Source organism: Scatophagus argus, chromosome 8, assembly GCF_020382885.2.
Source record: "Scatophagus argus isolate fScaArg1 chromosome 8, fScaArg1.pri, whole genome shotgun sequence".
In the NCBI taxonomy this organism is placed as follows: Eukaryota; Metazoa; Chordata; class Actinopteri; family Scatophagidae; genus Scatophagus; species Scatophagus argus.
The window spans coordinates 15109655-15129354 of NC_058500.1; the positions used below are offsets into that span (position 1 = coordinate 15109655).

Sequence of the window (19700 nt, forward strand, 5' to 3'; positions counted from 1 at the left end):
CAAGCCTCTAGTACTGGGCATTTTTCCCTTGGCTGAGGTATCTGATTACCTTCAAACAAAAATATTGCTCCTGTATTGTTCAATTACAACTGGTTGAGTGCTGAATGATGCAATTCACTATCTAAGAGCTATTTTTTCTTTCTTTCAGTGTACACTTTGTGTGTGTTTCATTTGGTTGGCCTTGGACGGTGCACGCTGAATAAATGCCATTTTTCTGTCGTTTCAAGTGCCTCTTTTCTCTCTGTAGATCCATTCAAGCTTTCAATACCTTTTCTCCCCCTCTCTTCTCCTGTCTCTTTTTTCCACGAGCAGGAGGGTTTTACTTTACTCCTTTGTCATCCTAATTGATTGCATTAACCTTTTGAGTATTGAATTTCCTGTGCATCATGCCGAGCACAATGTGGAATATTATCATAATCCTTCCAAGTAATGGACACAGGGCAATCAACAATGCTTTAGGAAAAGTACATCTTTGAAAGATGGAGCAGCATATTATTTTCAGTCCAAACACCCGGATATGGTAGGACTGTTGAGCTTTAAGAAACTTTGTCTATAAGTGAAATGTACTTTTTTTTATCTGTTTGTCAATTTATCTGAAGTCACAAAACTTAATGTGTCCCATGTTAGCAGCCAAAGTTAAAATTTCTATTATTGTCATGTCTTGATGAAACTGTCTAAACTGTTAAAGACTGTTATTCAAACAGATACTTATGTTTTTGTTTTAACACATTAAAAATTATTTTATGATATTGGTCCAATAATCACCTGGATATCTATCAGTCTGATTATTTTGTGAGGAAATTGTAATATTATTGTTTATCTGAGCTTTTCAGACATAGCAATGGCCAGGGGCATTATGTTTCTCATATATAAATGTCTTTCTGTCTGCCCTATATTCGTGAACACATTATCTCAGGAATGCCTTGAGGATTTTTCTTGGCAAAACATCCTGTTGTACTCACAGATGAACTGTTTAAAATTTGATGGTCAAAGGTTAAAGTCAATGGAACCTCCACAGTCCTATTTTTAGCCACAACTCAAGAATTTATACATTATTATGACAAAATTTAACACAATTGTCTGATGAAATGATAGCATTTTATATCCAAAAGGTCAATGACCATATTTCACATTTAGGCTGATACTGAATTGGTGACACTAATCTTGGGTGTCTACCTTGAAACTGTGCTGATTGTATAGATCTTTTTTTGCTGCTGTATTGAATATGTATGTGAAGCACCCATATTTTAAGATTTGTACTTTCCTTGCGGTGACATTTATATTTGAGGCACGGTAGTCCACCATAAGGTTAGTCCACAATATGGTTTTGCAAAGCTGCTGGTTGAGCTACTGGTGACTGTCATTGTACCATGTGACAAAACTCTCTGTCTGCTCTGCATCAATTTAAAATAGATTGTATAAGTATTGGGACACCTGACCATTACAGCAACAGTGCAGTGACCACACATAATACAACAACCTGTGCTTACCTACAGTCTTGAGGTATAGCCATGTGACCAAACCTAGCAGTACTACCTAATTATAGCAGCACTAACCCTTATGCACAGCATTGACACTGGAAACAAAGTCCTGAATGCTACCTGAAGTATGTTCTTTTTTGAGTACTGAGAGGTGCCACATGGTGCTGGAATACTCAAGTTTCTGTATGAGCACTGTTATGTTGATGTTGTTTTGATTTGGTTGATGATTCATCAGGACAGTATTGCAAGCAATATGTACTGTAGCATCCATGACTGTGGAAACAAAAAAACAAAAACCCCTTGCCTGGATTGTTCTCAATAGATCATAGATCTTGCGTTGGCATATTGTCAAGAACACTGAGAAGAAAGAACACTGAGGAACTCCTGATAATAGCTTTGTGCAGAAGTGGAAGTCTTGGGGGAACCCTTGCATATGGGGTTCCCTTGGTGATGGCAGGATTGCCTCTCTTGCTTTTTTGCAGATGATGTTATTCTCTTAACTTTATTTCCGGTGTTTTCTGTGATTTGCAACTGAATTCGAAGTGCGTGGGAGGCAATGGGACACTTATCATGAATGGTGGTTTTCCCTTTTTAGTATAGAAATCAGTTGCTGCTCTTATAAAAGTATTTCTGAGTTATTTTCTCTAGTGAGTAATATGGTGCATGAGATTACCTGACAGATGGTGTGGTATTGGAGGCGATAGATGTTGTTTTGAAAAAAAGCTCCTCAGTTCTCTTGACTAGTTTATTCATGTTTCAGTCATTGCCTGTTGTCATGAGCTCTTGGTAATGATAGGAAACTCCAAACATAAACAACTGAAATCAGTTTTCTTTGCAGGGTGTCTGAGACAGTATTAGGGGCATTTAGAAAGTAAGTTCATGTTCATGATCCTGTCTGCTATATGGTCTTTGGAGTTAGCTGCTTGTTTGCAGAGACATACAAGAGCTTTCCCAGGAGGATGCATTGCCTATAAAGATTCATGCTGTCCTGTCAACACCCCAAGTGCTTAAACCAACCTCTTGTACCTCTAATGTAATAAGAATGATGTACAAATTATGAAAGCTATTAGAAGTCATCCTGAAGGGAGCAAAAATGTGAGCAGCAATTTAATGGCCAGTAGTCATCTAAGAATTGTTGACAGATTTCAGTGAAAACCACAAGTCACCATCATGATGGTACTAGAGGAAAAGTCAGAGGATTTGGGAACCATGAGTGTCTTTGCAAAATCTAGTACTGATCTAGTACTATTGGTGTTTAAACATGTTGCTACAAAACAAAAATGCTAAATTTGTGTTGTTGCTCAGTAAACTGACAGTGTGTGTCATGACTAAAATCACACTGCTGGCATTGATAAAAATAACACATACCAACAGTGGTATAAAGTGATTTTTATGCACCAGTGATAGCTGTGGCCTGAGGCCTTGTGTTTTGGGGTTGTCCATGCAAATGCAATATCTCAGGAATGCCTTGAGGGAATTTCTTCAAATTTGACCCAAACCTCAACTTGGACTAGAATTTAGTCAAAGGTCACTTACTTCACAAAACATGTTTCTGGCCTTAACTCACGAATCAATACTCTAATTATGACAAAGGTTTACACTAAAATCTCACAGATAAAATTACGTAGTGATAAATTTGCATACCTTTTATTACATTTCTTCAAGTTCTTCAAGAGTATTGCATTGTAATGCTGCAGCAAACACATCATTTGATAGGAATATGCAAGGAAACACATATCTGTAAAATAAACATTGTGAAGATCTGTCTTTTTATGTTAAAGCAGACTTTGTTTGTTCTCAGAGTCATCATCCATTAGTTTTCCAACACCTAATGATAAAAAAAAATGAACAATCAGTTTTTCAGTAACCTTTGCTTCAAAGTGATACATTTAAGTTATTTTAAGTTAAGTGGAATTTTAAAAAGTTGAAAAAAAGTTGCAAGAAAAAGAAAAGTTTGCCTGCTTTGTCAGTGTGCACCAAAAATGTTTTGCAGACACACTTCTTTTACTTCACCTGTGCTGCTACAGTTCCATCCTGTGGAAAACACTGTGTCTGCTTTACAGTCTTCTGTTATGGTATACGGGGAAATGTAAGTTGATATTCCTGGTTTGTGTAAGAGTCTTTCTCTGATAACTATTTAGCACAAGTCCATCCATATTGGTTTATTATCTATCTTACTGGCTCAGAATAGGATTTGGATAGGGACTGTGAAACTGCAATTACTATTCTATTCTTTTACAACACTGCACCTTTGCTACATCAATAATATTAAGTCCCCAAGCCTAAAACCTACAGAAGACACTCCAAAGATAACAGTACAGTAATAGTCTGTTAACAAGGAAGGAGGTAGCCTGTTGGTCTACTGAGTTTAATCTGTCGTTGTATGTATTTTACTTAAACATGATGGTAAAGGCATAAAAGGTTGTTTATGTTGCAAGACCATATTAACACCCATAGCTGTCTTATAAAGGCAAAATGTCAGGAGGCTTCAGGGAACTGAGCTTGGGAATTAGAGACAGCAAATCTATGAGCATAACTTGACAACTGAGACAGTTTGGCGAAGTATAACTTTTGCTGAATCACAAACATATTTTGTAAGTGTTATTATTGTGGCATGTGTAGATCATGCATAGATCAGATTACATCATAAACATGACACAATATACAATATGACATCATTGAGATAACCTACATTTTAGACACCAACGTAGATTTGTTATCCCGGTATTAGAAAGCTGAGATCTGGTTTGTTTGTGATGGAATGAGTGCTCTCTTGGAGCCCCATATGCTCTATGTTTCTGCTATAAACCATGTAGTTACAGTATTGGTGAATTCTACAGACTGGTGTGTCTCTCTCTGTAAACACTAGCATAAGTGCATTAAAGTAATTGATTGTTGAAAAACAGACAAAAACTGTTATCATGTTTCCCTGGCAACAGCAAGTATTATCTGGGCTGTGCTGATGAATTGAAGCAAAACACCCTGTAATTCATATCAACTCTATTATATTTTTCAGCTCAAAGAGGAAAAATCAATTGAAACAAGCTCTTATGCATGGATAGATTCTAGTTTTGATCAATACTATTTTCACAGGGATAGTGCCTTTGAGTTTGATTGAGGCCAGGTTATACAAAGCTAGCCAGTAGTGTACAGAACTAATAGAAAAATGTAGACGTTCAGAGGAGCGAAAGTCGCTATTTGCGTACATCTTTTGGCATAACCTGAGTTTTCATTGATCAAAAGAGAATTATGTGATTGAGTGAAGATGTGGGTCAAAATATATGTCAAGGTCAGTCAACAGCACAAAGCCTAATCCTGTCCATCTTTTGTATTCCATCAAGCGTCACTGGTATTCCACTGGGAAGCTGTGCCCTCAGCATATGGAAACTAAGGGCCCTTAGTTCAATTATACAAGCCCATCGAGCTTCAGAATATTGACATATCTCAGTACTCTGAAAATGTCATGGATAATGATCAACCAGTTCAACAGAAAATGCTTTCATAGAAACCAAGATCTGGAGGCTCGATGTGGGCTGCATTGAAATTGTGTACTAGCTGTAACGTCTGTCAGGATTTACCTGACACATGCACAGCCACACAGAGTGTTCACAAAAATAATGCATATCATACTGTAAATTAGGTGTTTGTCGAGATTATGAAAGATGGGTAACGTGTTGCAGAGGTTACATAACAGATCAACTTATGTTGATTGATCACTACTTTATTAATTTAATACTATTTCCATTATCACTGGCTGGTCCCACAGAGATATACTTTGACCCATAGGTAAAGTGTAAGACTTTAGATATATGACCTAATTTATTGGTCACACAAAGCTGTCTAATTATTGACTGTAATGAGGACCAGAAAGTTGTTACATATTTTAAGACTTTTCAGACCAAAAACATGGCTGACAATAAAACAGCTTGAAGCTGCTCAGCTGCTCCAGCAGAAAATGTGTGGCCACTGGAAGAGCTTAACAGTTAGGCTTACATCTGCTTTTCCATGTTGTCGATCACAGTGTTAGCTGTGTAGTTCAGGGATCCAGGGCATGTAGCCATATCAAAAAATGACGGCATAGAGATATGTTTGTCAGGGTCAGACTTTTAATTTGTATTTGCTTGACTGACACTTGGATATCCCATGGCTTGACATCAGCTGTCCAAGCCAACATAGAAATATAGTTACCATTTTCCTCTCTAGATACTGCAATTGAAATGTCTGGTGCATTTAGATACCTTAACTCTACTCAGTCCCAAAAACTTTGCATTTGAACAAATGTAGGTGATGTGGTTGTTTTTTTGTTCAGTTTTGTGTTTCGATGGCAGTGTGTGTGTTTTTACGTTTAACTTCTCTGTCTTGCTCTAGTCAGCAACAGACAGAATCTTAATTGATCTAATCTGGTTACTGCTTGCTATTTTCAACAGTTCCATTAGAAAACTCCCATCCTCCCCCACTCTGTCTGTCTCCCTTCACCTCCCACACTTTCTACCCCCCATCTGGCCTGACCTACATGGTTGTCACATGGCCCCGGCTCCCTGGCTTGGCATTTTATGGAAAATCTGCAGGAGATAAAGCCACAGGGTTTAAAGTGTTATCCCTGCCTGTCCTTTGAGAAGGGCTAAACACTGAATGAGGTGTTATTGCATCAATGCTGTTGGACACACACAGACAGTAAAGTGGATATCTTCCTCTCTCCTTGCCTCCCTCTGTCTCTCTCCCTCTCCTCTCCTCAGTTTGATTGGATTTAGTAGAGTGTCACCACTGTGACTTTGGGGGATTTCTCTTTGCCTGTCACTGTCTTATGCATGCTTACTTAGGTTATTTACTTAACTTGTCCAGAAAATGGACTGTGATCTGCAGCTTACCGCCAAAGCTAGGGAGAGACAAGTGTCTCGTGCTGTTAAGATATGCCAGACAGGCACCTAGACGCTTGCATGCTGCTCTGGCTTGCTTACTCCCTTGCTGGTGCTGAGGGCTTAGTTTTGCACTGTGACCGAGTCCCCTTCACACTGTTGTCTGCCTGTAAATTTTCTGCTGCCCTTGCTATTCAGCCAATTACAGCAAAAGAGCTTTAGCGATTTTTTTCCCCCCTTCTCTTCCTCCTAGTGTATATTTATATATTTATTTTACAAGCGAATGACAAGCATTGCTGAAGGTTAAAAAAAAATGCTGAATTTCATAGTGCATATAATAACTTTTTTTCTGTAGCAGCACTAATCGATAGAAGTCAGCTCTATCTTGTGCAGAACAAATACATATGCTGCAGACTAATATAACTTCCTCGCCTGTTGCGTTTCAATTAAGTGTCTTTCTTACTGTTATTACCTCTTAAATGCAGAAAAGGACACACTGCAGCTTGCTAAAATTCAGTAGCCTTTAATAGAGTAACAGTTCATTCAGATCCATGAGTGAAAAAAAAAATGGTATTGTATTTTTTTTATTCATAAACTATGCTGTGCAAAATTACAGTGGACTAACGTGATAAATAAACAAACTCGATCCACAAAATTAATGTTCCATTGCGGTTTTATGTACTCTGCTTTAATTTCTTGGAAATGAAGTCCCTTGTTAGGGAACCGATAGAAATGACAGAAATGGCCAAGTGACTATATGAGATACTGTGAGAGTGTAAGTGAAGGCAAATAAGCTGAGTGTTTCTGGAGTTTGCAGATTTGTCCCTCTGCACCTATTCTAGTCGACATTAATCTGCTCTGTCCCATACTGTCAACCGTAGTAGCTATATATTCAATAACTGGTTCAGAAGTACACACTCCTTAGCCCATCTACCCAATAATACAGTCTACTGTATTTCAGTACATATGCCATATCTCATGTATTTTTTTCTGACATGTTTACTTTGTTTTGAAGCTATCAATATGATGTCAAATGTAGTGCTACAAAGCAGTGTAGGAATGTGTCCAGAGACCTCTGCCATGTTGCATTCTGGTGTTAACATGACCAGAGGAAACATCTTCCCAAAATATTGGCAAAGATAAAGTAGTCAGGACAGCTTTGTATCACTGTGGCCATAGGTTGTACTGCAGCTGTAATCGACAGGGTGAAGTGTAGGCTTAAAACAATCCCACTGCAACAAAAAAAGAACATCATGTAGGTTTTATTGTTCTGTCTCTCATAAAAAAAAAAAGAAAAAACAAAACAAAACCAGAAGTTACACAAGTGATAATTGTGCATAAAAGAAGTGACACCACAAAATGCAGTGTTCCAAAACAAGAGAGCAGAAGAATAAAAGGCTCTTTCCACCCAGTGTAAAATCAGCCACGCCTAGCAGTGGGAACGGAAAGCAAAACTGCTTAATGTGACAAAATAAAGACAGAAACACTCCAAGGGAAAGTTAGAATTAGGATCCTGAAAGATTTATGCCTCCATTTTATTTATAATTTGTTTTCTTTTCCTTATTGGAATTGAGTTGCAACTGAATATTTGATGAACACAGCCTAGAAGTGAGGATGTTATGTCAGCAAGGAAACAAAAAGTAAAGAGAAACAACCAAGAAATGTATTTTGCAAAGTTTGCGCTTTGGAATAAATTAATATGCCTCTGCTTTCACAAGTGACTCATTAATTGAATGTGGGATGGAGTTCGCTATCTGCAGGTTGTGTTGAGCCCTAGCGAGGCTAACTGCGCCTTTCCGTATGTACTGCGCTGAGTGTTGGGTACTCTCGGTGCACAGAACACCATCTGCATTTTGCTGTTAACGCGCCTTCACATCCAAGGGAGGATTAGCAGAAAATCCCCTGTTTTTTTTTTTTCAACCAGTTGACAAATATCAGATTTGTCTCTAAAAAATTAGCTCCATCTATATCTCCCACCATATGACACACAAAAAAGATTATCTTTAATACCCGGCCAGCTTGGGTGTGGAAAAAGCAGATTAAAGTTTCAGTTTGGTCATATTTACCCAGCCACTTCAAGTACGACACTGCCTGCATTACACAGTAGACAGACCTCTTCACAAAGACTCCCACCCCCCCTCACATGTACACCCACCCCCACCCCCAAGCCTTTACCTTCCAGAAACAAGATGTCTGCCTTGAAACAATTAGACCTCATACTTAAATAATTCATCATTTCCCAGTCTTTCTCTTCTACGTGTCCTTTAAACAGACAGAGTGAGCTGCCAAAGGGGCTAAAGTGAATAACAGCAGCAGGTGCCTTTTCAGATGGAGCTTTGTAGTCTGCAGAGGGTGCTGAGCTGTTATTTTAGTGGCCCACTGGTGAGGAGCAGGGGGTGGCTGGGAAATGGACCTGGTGGCTGACCTGGGACTCCAGATCTGTCCTATTAGCAGTGTGCTCTCCATTAAACGTTACCAGCAATAGTTAACAATCTTGGATGAAGTAGAACCGGGATACAATAATAGAATACTCACCCATGCTGACCTGTGTTAAAGCAGCTAAAAACATTGCTTGGATCCCCGATTGCTAGTGTAAGAACTGTACTTTCCAAAAATAAACTCCTTTGACCCTGAAGGAGGTCATTAGTGTCTGCAGTGCCAGATTGTAAGACTGGACATGCATGATTATTACCCATCAGCATTCATCAGAGGGATTTAAACATATGAGTAAGATGCTTCTTAAGCCTCTGCTAAGTCAGTATGTTCTTCCCGACCATTTCATTATCAAATGCATAATCGTCATCTGCCGAGGACAGAACTGAAGGCCTAAGGCCCTACCTGTTGTCCTGGATGTTGACTTCCTTGCTTCCGCTCAAGACCACTGCCCCACCCAGAGGTTGCTTTATGAACACAGGAGCCCCATAAATGAAATTAAGGTGTCAATTAGTCAATTACAGCATAATAACTCTGAGGGCAGACATTTAGAGACAGAGAGAACCTCAGCTAAGTTCATTTCCTCCGGCCCAGGAGCCTCGCGCTTGGCACACGTCACTCCCCACCCAGACTCGCTGAATAAAGGCCCCAGTGCTCTCCCTAATGTTATTTTCCCCTGGATATCTTTTTTGATCAACAATTTCCTTTCATGGGTTTGTTTTTCAGAAGCAGGGTATGCACTTTTTCTCTCCCCAATTTGGCTAGGGAGAATTTTATAATTTAGTAATTAAAATCTTTGTTAGGCTTTAGAAATTGCAGCTAATTGAATTTAATGGGAAGATGAATTTCAATTTTATTTGATTAGCAGGACCCCTGGCATAGGTATTTATGGAAAAAACCCTACAAAAATATGCTGTGTGGGCTAAGATGGCATAATAGAATTACACATAATCGGATTTCACTGTCATGAATTTCACTCTAATTTCACTCTAATTTTCCATTAGATAGCTGGTTTACAAATATTTGCTCATCTGCGATGGGAAAGGCTATCTGTCTAAAATGATTACGGAGCAAGCCTTCAGAAATATGTCCCTTTTTTTCCCCTCCCTTTTAAAAACCAGATTGCGAGGGATCAAAATTAGGAAGATTGCATTATGGATGTCTGCATCCGGGAGAGCAATGGGGGAGATATGATGATTACGGCCGGGGGATGAAAGCAGTGTCAAGAAAAATGTATGACTCAAAAACATAGGCCTATTCTATCTACAAAATCTCTGCTCTCAGCACTGTGCCGCTAAGCAACATGATATATCATAATTCATGTAGTATCATTCTGTAAACAGTGCACAAATACAAGAAAGACATTGCAGCATGTTGACATACAAATAAACCGTATACCTCATATAAGCTCTGTTAATTTCTTTCAAGTGTGTACCTATAATGAGATTTTGCCATGATTTTCTTGGAGTATGTATGTAGTAATGTATACAGCTATACAGCAATTATGAAAATCAGAGGAGATTCTGAAGAATCATTGTTATGAGTAATGCAAATGATGATCATCAAGAAGGGGTGTATTGCCGTCATCATTGTTCTGGCTGTGTTTGTGTGTAAGTTTAATATTCAGCTCCTTCTCTGCTTAAAAATAAATATATAATGCAATATAAACAGACGTGAGAGGGAATAATATCTCACATCACAGACAACCTCGAATAACATGAGGGTGAACTCTTGTTGAATCCCACTTTAAAAGCCCCAGCTTCAGAATTAAGCTTTTACACGTTCAATTTCCTGCCAATTTGACAACAACATGACAGTGAATATCAAGAATAGACTTGATCCATTGTGTGCTGAAAAACACAAACTATTTTAATTTGTTGTATTTGAAGTCAGGTGCAGTAGGAGTGCTTCATGCCGCTCCTCCTGTGTAAACCCCCACCTGTACACTCCTCCACCAGTTAGGACAGACCTACACCCCACGCCAGCTCACACCCACTCCTTCGCCTCTCATTCGCTCACGCACTCTTTGCCCTGAACTGCCAGAGACAGCAAGAGGGGTTCAAAAACACAATCTGACTCTCGGCAAAGGTCAGATTTCTCACTCGGCATGTCTCAGGGCTTTGGGCACAAAAGCCACTGAATTCACATCTATCAACTGGGCCCTAGCTTTTGTCCTGGGGAATGGAGGACTCGGAGTGGGCCCTTCACCAGACCAGCCCCTCCTGGAGTGCACTGTCAGGGGCAGCCAAACGTCTGGCCCAACGGCCCTTTGACTGATGTACCCCTGCCATGTCACATGCACGCAAGCGCACACACACGCATACACACTCCACCTTGCCCTCAACATTCTCCCGCATGCACCATACAATACCCCCAGACCACATCAAACGAAAAGCCCCACAGCTCCTTTTGAAAAGTAATGGTTTCGCCCCCAAAGATGGCAGCTCAAGGGCCAGAGGGCTGTAATGCATGGACGAGAAACCCACCCTCCTGTGGACATGAATAGAATTCACCCTGCAAAGTGAAAAGTCCCCAATATCAAGTTTGAGATGCAGGAGAAGTTTTCCTTTCTGCTGATATGCTGTACCTGTGTGGAGCAAAGCATCACAATGTTACTGCCAGACAGATGTTTTACATACCTTATTCTCAATTGCAGTCATTTAAAACTGCTGTAAATGTACGTTTTAGAAATGAGCTCTACATGCACGTATGACTCTTATCACAGTTTGGTTGGTATTAAGCTGTAAAGCAAGAGCCCAACATGTAAATTGCAGCAAGTGTGATCTAAGTACATTCTAGTGAATATATTTTGTATTAGCTTTATCAACAACATGTCATGCTTTTTGTGCAATATTGCAGTAAATAACAGAGATTTATAAACATGTTACTTCTGTGGTCAGGCAGTATATAGCTAAAAGTTTGTTCAGTAATGATCCACATGGTGTCAGACCTTACCAGGCCTCAATAATCCACCAAACAAAATATGTTTATGTGTACAATATATAATGGATGAGGAACAGGACTGATATTTCACAAAAGATTTTGTCCAACACCGTCGTGCAAAACAGTTAAGTTTTTATCATGGCTAACAAAAGCTGAAGTAGTATTTACAGTGCAATGTTAGATCAAGGGTGGAACCTTTTGAAAAGAAACTCTTTTCAGGACATTTTCCTTGATGTGGGTTGAGAAGGAGGAGACAAAGCTTTTTTTTCCTGTCATTAACACACATGAGTCATCATCATTTCAAAATCAACCAAAACCTGTTTTATGTACATACTTTGGACTTTGCTGACAGCACTCAGGAACCAAAGCCAGGAATACATATCATTGAATTATGGTTCACAGCCATAAACTTGTCCATTTCCTCTTTTCTATAACCAGTAAATGTGAGTTACACACTACCTTAATTCAAAATAAAACTGGAACATCCAGTTTCAAAGTTCAGAGTTTTTCTTGTTATTGTGCATCATTTTGTAAATTTTGCATTTTTCACATAGAGCCATGTTTACAGTATATGGGCATTATATACAAATGGTCCAGAGGCACTTTGCATGGCACTGCAGAAGAAACTGCCAGGCAAATAAGGGGTTTGTCTTATAAAGTATTCATTGTCACCTGGTAACGGCTGTCGTTTATCATTTCACCTGAAATTACAATGAAAACCGATAGCTTATCGCAGGGAGGGAAGGAGAAAGAGTGCGCTCTGAGGGAGAGAGGCAAAAAAAGTGTACTCCACAGCCCAGAAATAGAGAGGATCTCTTTGAGAGAAGTGAAAGAGTTACTTCAAGCTTCAAGCTTAGGTATCACGGTAGTTTTTTTTTGTGTGAAATCTCATAAAAACTCTTGATGCTTCTGACAGAAGACGTGAGAGGACAAACATGCTTATGCCTGTTTGATTACGTAGTTCAAAATCTATTTGATATAAATGAGTCCCTTTAATGTTTCACATTCAGTAATGAGATAATATCCCATTTGTTTAAAAAACTGTCAAAAATCCTTTCACTTCTTGTAACTATAAACAACCGAATATTGTTGTTAAAAATAAGCTTTTGCATGTAGTCTTGTAGACTAGACTTTGTATTTGCTTGAAATCATCAGTCTAAAAACCTTAAATACTTTGCAATAGAAGCACAATATATTTTAATAAACATGTAAGCTCTTCCTCCCCAAAACCTTTTTTTTTTAAAGTGTTGCGCTCCCCTCATTTGAATAGAGGCAGTGGAGGCTCCACCCCAAGAGAGTTGAAAGGCTAGAAGACCACAAAGATGGAAAAGGCCAGCCCACTGAGGGAGGGAGAAAAAAAACTGCTCCGGTTCCTCTGCCATAATTTCCTATCAGCCTATTCAGACAACATCACCAACAGCTTGGTCTGTGTGTGTGAGTGTGTGCATGTGTGTATGGGGGCAAAGCAGAGAGCGAGAGACAGCGGCAGCGCACGAGAGGCAGAGAGACAACGACAGAGAGAGAGAGAGAGAGAGAGAGAGAGAGAGAGAGCAGGCAAGGGGGAGGCTCCATATTCTTTCACCTACCCCCCGTCAAACCAAAGGAAGGAGGGGCCAGAGCCTAAGCTGCCAATCAAATCCGCTCGTGGCAGCCGGTATTATCTCAGCAACAAACTATTGACAGATTACATGTCAAGGAGTTTAGTGCATGATTGAAGGAAGGCTTTTTTAAAAAAAAAATCTAGTTACTTTTCCGCTTTATTTCCCCCTCCACCAACCAACATTCGAATGACTTTCTAACAGAGTTGAGTAATATTATGAAAGTTACATGTCTGAGAGGATTTAACTTCGACTTCCCTGAATATGGTGAGTACTCTTCTTCTTTTCTCTCTTTGCCAGATATGTTTTATTAGCTGACAGTTAAAGGTGTGCCTTTATCTCTGACTAAATACACTGAGAGGGGAAGTTGTTCACCATTAAACTATGTGCCAGCACGTACGTATACCATAGTGTTGCGACACCCTTATTTATAGCTTTTGACAGTGCCCAAAGGTGACTGCAGTATCAAATATGATTGCCCATTTCTCCAGCTCACGACTCATGACGCTGAGTTACAGGCAGTACACATGTGAAGAAAGTTCACAAAGCCAGTTTCATTTTCTCTTGTCAGAGTGTATTTCTCTTCTAGAGCATGAGACCAGCACAACTCCCTGTCAGGCTGTTTCTTTTTTTTTTTTTACTTCATCTGTGTTTTCTTGCTTGTTAAGTTCTTTCATTTAATTGCATGTTTTTGAATAAGGCAGCATTCGGTACTGTAGAAATACAGGTATTGGTTTTACCCACAGAGGCACTGGCACTGCCATTAGGGTACACTGAATGGCCTAAGGGTTTGTTGCCAAGGGGACAAAGCAAACAAACTGTCGTGTTGCTTATATTGTCACACATGTAAAGGGAACAGGAGCAGTGCTAACACCTTTCCAGGTACTTTTAATTAGTGTACATACAGAACATTGTTGCACGTTACGTTAATAATGCAAACACTCAGATAAATCAAATGCTTTTTAAGTTAATGGGTGTGTGTTATAAGTTAAATTGCAGCGCAAGCAAAAAGAATATTTATTTAAAATATTTAATAAGATTGTTTTCATGGATAGGCACTTTGGTGCAAATGCACCTGTCGGGCGTTTGTAACTGTAACTGTCACGTTAACAACAGCCATTCAGCGCGTACTTTTGGGAGGGTAAACTTGTCCATTACACCTTATACTTACGAGCCTCACGCTCCTCGCTGCTTTACTTGAAAGAGGGTTTGGTGTGCGTTTAAAAATAAGTCCCCTTTCACATTCACATTTGGTTCTGTTTTGTGTTTGCTGTACGTTACGTGTGTGTGTGTTTTCTGTTTGCATGCACTCAGTACTGTCTTCCCTTTATATACACGTGTGTGTTAATGGTTGCTCTGTATTTCACTATTTCCACCATGCATAAATACTACTAATCAATAGATAAATTATTACTTTTTAGAGACTTAGAGAGAGAAGTCTTATTTGCGCTATTTTTAGTTTTTATTTTAAAATCAAACATTATTAAAAATATTTAGTCATGGTGATGGGGATATTTTTGAGCAGACTCTTACTTTTAAAACAGAGTTTTAAATTACAGGATGAATATTTACATACAGAATTATTCTTTATTCTTTTTATGTCTTTTTATGTTTTTAGGGGAAAAAAATCCTGTAATTCAAACTTCATTCGACCAGGTTTTGCTCTGGGCTGTTATTTTTGATGTGTTTATTTGCCACTTATGGACTCCCTCTGTTAGTCTCCTTGTCTTCTTTACAATTTTTTGTTTCTTCGCGCTGTTTAATCTGGCAGTTCAGCATTCTTGACACCACAGACGCTTCTGTGCTCTTTCACTCGTATGTGGCAGTATTAATGAAAAATAAAACGCAATCTGAAGATGATCGTTCTAATTAAATAAAACTTTGGTAGACTGTATTGCAGACCACTGTGACCACAGGGTTTCAGACATCCATGATGTATCACTTATTATGTCTGGTTATTTAAGGTGTCATGTATTATAGTTTAAAATAACAACAAACAAGTACAACTGTTATTGTGACACACCCTAATTTCTAACTTTTCGTCAGCTCGGAAAATGTTTTTCTACCCTCTTATGAGTCATAATGTTGATTGCCTTCTCCCTCACTGAGTTGTCTCATTAACCCTTTGTGGCCCTCTCCATCTTTTACGGCCTTCCACAAAACCAGGATGAAATGAGGGAGAAAAACAAGCCCAGTTCTTGCAGGCCCTCAATAACCTTTTATCACAATTTGGCAATAACCTGAATCAATTTGATGTCTTAAGCAATAAAATATGCTGTTGCCCTCCTATTTCTGCTGCTCCTTGGATGACAGTAAATTTACATTTTTTAATTAAACTAGCCGGAATTTTTATTAGGGGGCTGGGCTATGCTAATGGGAATGTTGTGTACAGCAGATTAACAGAGTTTTGAAATAAATTTAACAGGGAGACATTTGGAGGTAAAAAATGCGAGTCATTGTCTTTAACCTCTTTCATGCCGATTTCTCCTGGGGGATCCTTGTATTCTAAGGAGCCTTGTCAGGGAAGAGTGCTTCACAGCAACGAGGTGATTAGTATCGCCTTGTCAGCTGAGGAAAAAACGCTCACATTCTCAACATTTGTTTTTTAAACACCGTTTTCAAATTATTCCAAAATCTATGAATTTTGTTATCACTTTCATATGCAATGGAATAAATTGACACAATTTTCATCACACTTTTTGGATTAGTATAAATTTAACGTGTAAAGAAAAAATACATTTTGTTTTGTTATATTTAATGTCTACAATGGAAAAATTTTAGTGCAGTGTTTTAGTTTATATTTAAAAACAGAACCTCACTAATTGATTCTTTGTTTTATTTTTTTTTGTTAATTCTCTTTTCATCATTAAATTTTGTATTTTGACTTCATCAGAGAAGAACTATTAAAGAAGTGCCAAATACTGTAGTTAATGGCAGCGTATATGTTTGTGCAGTTTTATGGTGCGCTCTCAGTATTTGATTGATGTTAAGCGAGGCTGTGTGTGTTGTGCCTGGTTTTAGCAGAGTGGCAGGAGGGGAGAAGGGGGGGACACAGACAGCAGACAAGGGGAGGGAAGTGTGTGCGTGTGTGTGTGTGTGTGTGTGTGTGTGTGTGTGTTGAGGGGTTAGACAGAAAGAGAGGGACAGCTGAGTCCTGATTGAGCATGTGCCCAGTCATCAGACACAAGCCACCCAACACCGTAATTACCTTAACCCCCCGTCTTTTAATACCCAAATCACACCAACTGGTCTTTTTTTTTTTTTTTTTTTTTGACCAGCAGAAAGAGGAAACATTAGAGATCAAACGATCAAATAAACTCCAGATGCATGTGGGCTGCCATGCATCTTGCCGCAGTAGCCAAAGTGTTCGAGGCTACTTGATATGGGCCAGGAGCAAGGCAAGTGGCATCACCACCCCCTTTCTTCAGTCCTGTGCACTCATGCAGTGGCCAGCACCTAATTAAAATCTCAAAGCTCCCCGTCACCAATCTGGAGTAATGGCCTAATTAATACTCAGTGAAGAAATATTCCAGAATGATAAACAGGTTGCACCTTGGGTCTTCATTGCCTTTATTATCTAAAATATAACAGGCCAAATTTTTATTATCTCAGATAATTCATGTTTGTTAAACCGCTCAACTAAAAATAAGGAAAATGGAAACGGTGATACATCCTTTTTAATTATACTATCTTAAAAAGGATGTCAGTGAACTGTACGTTTTTATCATTGATTAGAAGAGAAGTTTTATCATGTATAATTTTCTGGATTAAAAAAATGTCCTTTTTTTCCCCATACTTCTTACTCATTTGTCTCAGCATGATCAGGCAGTGTCATGTGTTCTTGTGTGCAGAGTCAAGAAGAGAAGCTTCTGGCAAGTTTTTTTTTTTTTTTTCCCTCGTCTTGATTTCCTAATCTTATATATGAAATTATAATTTCATGCAAAGTAAGGGAGAAGAATAATCTGTGGTCGTTGATATGCTGTATAAGAGGGGAAAAGGGGAAAATGAAGAGGTAATTAGCAGAGTGGAAGACTTTGTGCGTTTGTCTGAAAGCATGGTCTCCACTGGCCATGAATGAATTTGCATGCTTCGCTTATCGAAGCACACTTATTAGGCAAGCTGAAAGAGAGATTAGGCCGGCAGAAAATGTGGTGACTAATCCTTTTAAATGTGGCAGGGGGTCCGTAAGGTGTGAACCGGTCAGCACATAGGTTAGTGGGCATGGACTGTGACAGACCGGAACTTTCGTACAGGTGAAGGTGTACAAAAAGAAGCAGCAGCTGCGGGGTTAACTGTTTAATGACAAGGGCAGTGATTGACACAGGTAATAAATTGATAATATATCTCCTGACCCGCTTATCTATAGAACAAATACAGCAGGTGAGGTCATGCTTGAGTTGATTTAAGGACGGAAACACTTTGTGTGGTCCAACATCAGTGGCTTTTGCCTTGTTTTTTATTAATCAGTAATTGATGGTGAGTTTAGTTAATCATACATGTGATTCATAAACAAAAACGATGAGAGGAGTGGGTGTTGAAACAAATCTGTCTTCTCACTTAGCCACTTCTAATGTTGAACACATCTTTTAGTTTCAGTTCTGTTACCCTTCTTTGACAGGAATTCAGTGTTTGCTGTACTGTCACTGGCTGTATTTTTGATAGGAGGAAAGAGAAAAAAAAACGTCACAAACAAACACAGAACCTCTGTTTTTTTCTGTCACCTTCACGGCAAGCGAGAAAATGTTTGCTCTGCCGAGTTACAGAGCCAATACCCCTGTCCTCGCCTGTAATTGACTGCAAACAGGAACGTAGTGACGTTTAAACACTGCCCTCCTCTCGCATCTGTGTCACACACACATCTTCCACACGATCCCCAACCCGGCACACCTCAACTTCAGGTTCCCCTTCTGCTGTGTGTTTTTTCATGTGACATTCTATTCACTTGGGTCAGTAGCAGGCAGCACCGGCAATAATTACTGTCTGTACATGATAAATCTGAAGCCCAGCTGTTCATTTCTGTCACTGGCAGCAGAGACAGAAAGAGAGGGAGAAAGACAGAGAAGGGAGAGTGAAGGGGGAGAGAGGGGAAGAGCCCAGGAGTTTGCAGTTTGCTGGATTTCTTTCTTTCTTTCTTTTTTTTACTTGGTAACTTGATAGGATTACATGGTTCCAGAGCCCACACCTGTTAAGAGGCTGTTAGCAGAACAGTTGGCAGTCCCATAGCCACAGCTTAGACTTTTTTCTTCCCTCACTGCTGTCCAGTCTGTCTCCCCCCCTTTTGGGGATTTCACCCCACATGTATGACGAGAGTTTGTTTCTTCGGGCTCCTGTCGCAGTCAGGGATGAGGAGGAGAGAGCGCTCCTTGTGACACGTGAGCGTTGTGTGTTTGATGTTACAGTGCGTGCACTCTGTGTGTGTGTGTGTGTGTGTGTGTGTGTGTGTGTGTGTGTGTGTGTGAGGCCAGGTTGGGTGACATCTCTTTTTCCCTCCCTCTCCTGAGAGAAGTTGTCTGCCATCAGTTGTGCTTCCTTCTCTGACCTCAGTCACACCAGAGCCACCCCCGGAACAACGTATATACAAGCAACACGGCAGCAGACAAAGAAAGAATTCAATTTCGTTTGTTTTTCGCAAGGGTGGGGGACAGGTGTTGGCGGAGTCGTAAAATGCCCAAATACAGGTTAAACCAGACGATTTAAATGATTAAGGGTTCGGTTGAGAACGTTTGTGCATATTTTAGGAGTGCCAAAGCCCTGCTGTCAATTAGAAATACTTTTGGAAGGAGTGGAGAAATGAGTAATGCACAAAATTTGTTGCCTGTTTTCTCTTGTTCAGCTATTATTAAAGTGGAAAAACAGCCCTGAATATAAGACAGATTGTGGTGGAATCGGTGACAGTCATCAGAGTTAGGAAATCGCATAACAGTAGTTGTTTTGTGCCTTGGTGCAACGTGTCTCACTGCCTTATTTGGCATTCAGCAGCAAGCCAGCTCTTTGGCTTCGTCACTTTCTATGGGCCCTCAGCACCTGTTCCCCCCATTGTGCCGGAATTTTCTATATTTGGCAAGAAGATGGACTCAAATGGTGTGCAGGTCAATGTTTCTAATAGTTTGTGTTGAGACAAACACTATATTCTCTTGTGCTGCTCAGCTGTTCAAAAGACAATATTAGAAAACATGATTCAACTTGGGAGAACTACAAAATATTTCTCACCAGGGCATTTAAATGTCATGTTGTCCCTTGCATGTTACTGACACGTTGCAATGCCGAGAGTGCAAATTATCTTCCTTCTGAAGCACAAGAGAAATAAAAAAGCGCAAAGTTAATAGATATCACAGGCTAAGTTTTAATTGTTCTGATATGTAATCGCTAAATGACAATAAAAAAAGGAG

The 19700-nt window shown here is 39.5% G+C and overlaps 1 protein-coding gene across 4 annotated transcripts in view; it reads left to right on the forward strand.

Annotated features, from left to right (window-relative positions):
- The window catches only part of casz1 (castor zinc finger 1), a 169757-nt gene that overhangs the window by 79003 nt on the left and 71054 nt on the right, over window positions 1-19700 (forward strand). The window contains exon 1 of one of the 4 annotated variants that reach the window (XM_046397584.1): window positions 12778-13578. The exons of the other annotated variants lie outside the window; for them this stretch is intronic. Coding sequence (XP_046253540.1) covers window positions 13530-13578 — 49 coding nt within the window. The 5' untranslated portion in view covers window positions 12778-13529. Of the gene's footprint in view, window positions 1-12777; window positions 13579-19700 lie in introns of those variants that run through there. 4 annotated transcript variants of the gene reach the window in all.